The sequence below is a fragment of the Myotis brandtii genome, unplaced genomic scaffold (genome assembly GCF_000412655.1).
Source record: "Myotis brandtii unplaced genomic scaffold, ASM41265v1 scaffold1057, whole genome shotgun sequence".
In the NCBI taxonomy this organism is placed as follows: Eukaryota; Metazoa; Chordata; class Mammalia; order Chiroptera; family Vespertilionidae; genus Myotis; species Myotis brandtii.
Window position 1 is genome coordinate 88,214 of NW_005353568.1, and position 6,137 is coordinate 94,350.

The 6,137-nt window shown below is 67.0% G+C and overlaps 1 gene segment (V, D, J or C); it reads left to right on the forward strand.

Annotated features, from left to right (window-relative positions):
• Positions 1 to 6,137, forward strand: part of LOC102248173 — a 37,965-nt gene that overhangs the window by 25,009 nt on the left and 6,819 nt on the right. The window contains 3 exon segments of the C gene segment in view: positions 875 to 1,008; positions 1,102 to 1,194; positions 1,791 to 1,893. Of these exon segments, the coding sequence occupies positions 875 to 1,008; positions 1,102 to 1,194; positions 1,791 to 1,893 (330 nt within the window).

Genomic DNA, 6,137 nt, shown 5'->3' on the forward strand with positions numbered 1-6,137 from the left:
CGGCCCAGGCCGCGGGGCTCAGACCCCCCTGCAGGCTCAGGGCAGCCGCTGTGCGCAGTTTAGAGGGGTCTCCGGGCCACAAGCGAGAAGCTGAGCAAGCTCAGGGCTGGGTGGGCTCCATCCGCCCGGGTAGGGGGTGGGCAGAGCAGGAGCTGAGGTGAGGGTCACAGGCCTGTCTAGGGAGACCAGGGGTCTGAACGCAGCCTGAGGGATGGAGGGAGAGAAAAGGCACCACGGGGGTGGGGGCAGCGGGCTGCCGCCTTCCCACCGGCCACCCTGGGCCAGGCCAGGCAGGGCCTCAGACCCCAGCCCTGCAGGTGGGCCGGCTGCTCTGGACAGGGACTGCCTGAGCCCCGGGCATCAGGGACCAGGCCTCAGGGCCCTATGCTGCCCACACTGAGGGGCGCTGGCTGACCCCCACACCCAGGCTGGGGGCTCACTGACACCCACACCCAGGCTGGGGGCTGGCTGACCCCCCACACCCAGGCTTTGGGCTGACTGACCCCCACACCCAGGCTGGGGGCTGACTGACCCCCCCACACAGAGGCTGGGGGCTCACTGACCCCCACACCCAGGCTGGGGGCTCACTGACCCCTCCACACCGAGGCTGGGGGCTCACTGACCCCCCACACCCAAACCTTGGGCTGACTGACCCCCACACCGAGACTGGAGGCTCACTGACTCCCCACACCCAGGCCTTGGGCTGACTGACCCCCCACACCGAGACTGGAGGCTCACTGACTCCCCACACCCAGGCCTTGGGCTGACTGACCCCCACACCGAGGCTGGGGGCTGACTGACCCCCACACCCAGGCTGGGGGGCTCGCTGACCCCCCCACACCGAGGCTGGGGGCTCACTGACCTGCGCCCACAGAGCTGGACCTGCAGGACCTGTGCGTGGGGGCGGCCGAGGGTGAGGAGCTGGACGGACTGTGGAGCAGCCTCTTCGTCTTCATCGCGCTCTTCCTGCTCAGCGTGACCTATGGCGCCTCCGTCACCCTCTTCAAGGTGGGACCCTGTCCGCTCCAGGGCCGGGGAGGGAGGGAGACCGGCAGAGTGAACAGAGACGGGCAGGGCCCCTCACACACGCCCTCCTCACAGGTGAAGTGGGTCTTGAGCTCGGTCCTGCCGGGGCCGCCCCAGGCCACCCACGACTACGAGAACATCGAGGACCCCGCGTGGCCAGTGGCCTGGGTGCGGAGAAGCTGAGCGGCCTCGCTGCCTTCCTCCCCCGGCCTGAGCGTCCCTGAGGCTGCTGCTCTGCCCAGGGCTGGCGGGAGCAGACGCACCTCCAACGGGGCCGGGGCTGGACCCAGCCACAGCTCACAGGCATCCGGAAGATTCCAGCTCAGGCCCAAGGCCCAGGCTCCCAGGGGACCCGCCAATCACGGCCCTACTCCCACCCCATCTGCCTCCCTGGGGGGCCTGGGCTGCACCCATGGGGGCGGCCACTCTGGGCTCCCCTCTGGCCCCCAAGGTCGGAGCCGCTCCCATTCTTACTGGACAACTCCTGCACCACAGGGAGGCCTAAAGCCACGGCCTGGCCCACCGCCCCGAGTCCAGAGCCAAACCAACCGGGCCACGGTCCAAGCCCAGCACCCGAGTCCAGAGCCAAACCAGCCGGGCCACGGTCCAAGCCCAGCACCCGAGTCCAGAGCCAAGCCCAGACTCAGAGCCCAGTCCAGCCCGAGGTGTCCCTCCCCGACCTCCCTCCCGGGTCTGAGGGCCCTGCTCCCGGGGCCCTGGGCCCCCTGCTCGCCCTCCCTGCCTCCACCCACCCGGTCCTGCAGGATGTGGAGGCTGAGAAGCCCCTCTGGGGAGAGGCCCTGGGACTGTGTGGGGCTGTGGGCAGGGAGGAGAAGGACTCCCAGGAGCAGAGAAGGGGACCCATAGGTGGAGAAGGGGTCCCCCAGGTGGAGAAGGGGTCCCACGGGTGGAGAAGGGGTTCCCATGGGGTCCACACAGCAGCCACTCAGTCCAGCGGCCCCAACCCCACCCACCACGGCCTCGTCCCACCTCCCCCTCGGGCTTGGCCTTCGGTTTCCTTTCCTTTGGGTTTCTTAGTAAAGTTTATTTTTTTACAAATTCCAGGCCCCCCGAGTGCGCTTTGGGGGTGGTGCCTGTGGCCCCGTGGGGGTGGTCAGACGAGGGGCACAGGGCACTGCTGGGGCTGCAAGGGGCCCTTCGACACCCCCAGAAACACCCGCTTGGCCCCATCACACCCCTCGCTGGTCTGCAGCCCAGCTCACTGCCCCTCCCCACACTGACACAGACGCCAGCACCCCACACCGACCCCCACTGTCAGTGCCGGCCACGGGGACGCAGCTCCCAATCCCCAGGCGGGGCCAGGATCAGCTCCCCCAGCCACCCGCCCGCTGAGCACACACACACGGGCCGTCCTCGGCCGCCGTCCTCCCCAGACAGTCTGGGAGACCTGGTGAGCTGTGTGGGGCCGGCCGCCATCTGCTCGAGAAGAAACCAGGTGAGCCCGAGAGACGGGCCCCCATGAGACGGCCAAAGGGCCAAGGGCAGTGGGGCACCAGGCTGTGCCTCCCAGGTAAAGAGCCAGTGCCCTGGTTGGGGGACCTGCCCCTGGGGGTCTCTGTGCAGCCGCTGGAAATGGGAGGAGAATGCGTGAACACATGTGACGAAGGGCAGGGTTCTCTCACATACAAAGAGCACTCGGGAGCCAATATAAAGAGGGCAGTGAGCAGCGGGTCCTTCACAGCAAGAAAAACCAAGTGGCCGAACGGGAAGAGCAGCTCAGTAACTAGAAAAGGTGCCACAGGAGGAACGGGTCTGCCCTGCTCAGGGTCGCACCCTGTCTGCGGCGGGGACAGTGTTAAGGCCACTCTGCAGGCCCACAGGCCGCCTTGTCAGAGTCCAATGCCCAGGCTCCTGGACGGGAGACTCCAGCCCCCGCCCCCCATGGCCCTTCAGAGAGCCTGGCTACGTGGGGGGCCCGCAACACACGGCCAATGCAGAGGAGGATGGAAACGCCAGCGCGCAGCCTGCCTGGCTCAGACCTGGGCACCCGACCCCATTGGAGTAGAGTGGCCACATCCGGGCAACTCTGAGGCCTGTCCAGAGACGCTGAGGACTTGCCAAGCAGGGCACCGGGGCACAGGGCACTGAGGGCAGGGGGCCTTCCGGCTGCGGCCCGCCCTGCTGTGCACTCACACAGGCTCACTCCACACACACTCAGGACAGACTCACACTGTCACACCCTCAGGGACACACACACTCACACTCACAGACACACAGATGCACACACAGCCGCAGGGAGCAAGGCCCAGCCCACCCCCTCGCACGGGCTGTCGGGCGGAGCCTGGTGCCCTCCTGCCCTCCCCTCGTCTCCTGCCCTGGGAGCCCCCGGCCGAGCTCAGCGTCCTGGCTCTCTGACTTGCAGCCCAGATCATGAGACACCCCATGGGCCCCAGAACAAGGACAAGGGCTCAGCTCACATACGGTGAACTGCGTCTCTGCCAAGCCCAGGAGGGAGGAGGGCGGGTCACCCCACCTGCAGGCCACCCCACCGGGCCCCCCCACACACACACACACACCTGGGCCCAAGCATGGCCGGGCAGGGAGAGGACAGGACCACACCCAGGCCTCAGACCCTGCCACCCGCCTCCCAGCCCTCCCAGCAGCAAGAGGCTGCCTCCTGTGCCCCTCCCCCCACTCCCTCCACTGTTAACCCCCACAGGGGCCTGAAGGGTGACCCCAAAGCTGGCTCCACATCCCCCTGGAACCTGTGCCTGGAACCTCATTTGGAAAAAGGGTCCTTGCAGACGTGACTAAAGTTGAGGGTCTTAAGACGAGAGTACCCCGTGGCCCCCAGTCCGCTGGCTGGCGAGCGTCGTCACGAGAGAGGAGAGGAGATGCGGACACCGAGGAGACAGGACGCTGTGCCCACCGGCCGAGGGACGCACGGAGCCCGGAGGCTGGGAGTGGGCCTCCGGGGGGCGGGCCGCCCTGTCCACATTTTGATGGGCGTCTGGCCTCCAGAAGGAGAATGAATTTCTGTTGCTTGAAGCCACTTAGCCTGTGTCCTTTGTCATGGACGCCGCACGGCCGGCAAGGCTTGGCCACGCAGAGGCCTCTTCTTCCCAAGAAGCCGGGAGGACCCGTCCCCAGCTCTCCCCTCCCAGCAGGACCCTCGAGCAGCCTGACAGCAGCCCCAACGGACGCCTCCTCTTCTGCCCCAGTCACACGCCCGTCTGTACCCACGGTGGGCCGTGCCATCCCTGTGTGGGCCTGGCCGCGTCCCCCCACCACCCCCACTGACCTCCTTGGTTTCGTCCAGGCCAGGCACAGTGCCAGCCATGAGGCCCCATCACGGGTCCCTTGCTGGTGCCCCCTGCCCCCTGGGGACGGGCTTTGGACCCCCTGGAGGGGCATGGCCTGGGGGTTTCCCGGGCAGGCAAGAAGGCCGAGCCAGCCCTAGCTGGTTTGCTCAGTGGCTAGAGCATCAGCCTGTGGACCGAAGGGTCCCGGGTTCGATTCTGGTCAAGGGCACATACCTGGGTTGCAGGCTCCTCCCCAGCCCAGGCCCAGCGATGTGTTTCTCTCATATCAGTGTTCCTCTCTGTCTCTCTCTCTCTCTCTCTCTCTCTCTTCCACTCTCCCTAAAACTCAACGGAAAAATATCCTGGGATGATGGTTAACAACAAAAGAAAGAAGGCGGAGCTGCCGGACCCTCATCCCACGCAGACAGCGCTGGTCCCGCTGGTTCCGGAGGCTGTGTGGGCAGCATCGGGTCAAAACCCAGGCGCCTGGGACCCTGGGGTCCTAGAAACACCCAGAGGTTCTGAAGCGCCCCAGGCTCCCACCTCTATCCACCCTCTGCCTCCGGCTCCGCCTGCCCGGGGCCCCTGACCCCTGTGAGGAGCTGACCTCCCCGGGGCCAGTGTCACTGACCAGCAGGTTCACTGTCTGGCGCGGACAGTCAGCACCTTCTGCACGTGAAGAAATGACTGACGGGTAAACGCAGGCGCCAGCCAGGCCCAGCTGCCCTTGTGTGTCCAGGCCGGGCCACCTCCTGGGAGTGGGGGTCACCGGGGGGGCCCAGGGGGCCCGTGGGAAAGCCCTGGACGGGAAAATGGGCAGATGTGGGCCGAGGCAGCACGTGCTGCCGAACCTGCAGGGGGACCTCACGCCCACCCTGGCTTCAGGCTGGGCCCCAGATGCTCACAGTCATGCTGGGCCAGGGCGGCTCTGCCTTCTTGCCCACCCTGTGCCTGCTCACCGGGGGTCACTCGGGGCCAGCCCTGTGCCTGGGACCCGTCCCCCCTGGGGCCACCTCAGCCTGTCCCTCGGCTCCCGCTGCACTGCCTCGGCCTCTGCGTCCCTGCAGCTCGGCCCCCGGCCCAGCCCCATGAGCAGCCACCCGAGCCAGGACCCACCGCCAGACCAGGCTCCTGAGGGTCACAGCCCAGGCCGCACACACCTGGCCTTGCCACAGCCAGACCACAGACCAGACATGACGTGCAGACGGGCAGCCCAGACTGGTGGGACAGGAAGTGGCGAGTGACCCCATCTAGGGTCATGACACGGTCTGAAGCCCCTCCCCAGGCTGCCCCTCAGTATCATCCTTCCCCAGAGCGAGCGAGAGCCAGTAGGGGCAGGGGTCTCTGTGCCAACAGCCTCGGGCAGGGCAGCTGGCCGGGGGCCTGAGGTTCTCGGCCTCGGACCCTCCAGCAGCCTCGAACAGGTGGGTCCTGGGTGCTGCCCCATCCACTCCTCATCAGGCACTCTGAGCCGTCCTGGGACCAGGGATGCAGAGAGCAGACACCAAGACAGAGAGAGAAAAGGCAAACAGGACCGAGAGCCAAGAGGACCCAGGGCAGGATGCTCTACCCGGACAGGGATGTGGCCTGGGCTGAGCGGGGCTGAGCGGGGCTAAGCTGAGCTGGGCTGAGTGAACTGGGCTGAGCTGGGCTGAGTGAACTGGGCTGAGCTGGGCTGAGTGAACTGGGCTGAGCTGGGCTGAGTGAACTGGGCTGAGCTGGGCTGAGTGAACTGGGCTGAGCTGGGCTGAGTGAACTGGGCTGAGCTGGGCTGAGTGAACTGGGCTGAGCTGGGCTGAGTGAACTGGGCTGAGCTGGGCTGAGTGAACTGGGCTGAGCTGGGCTGAG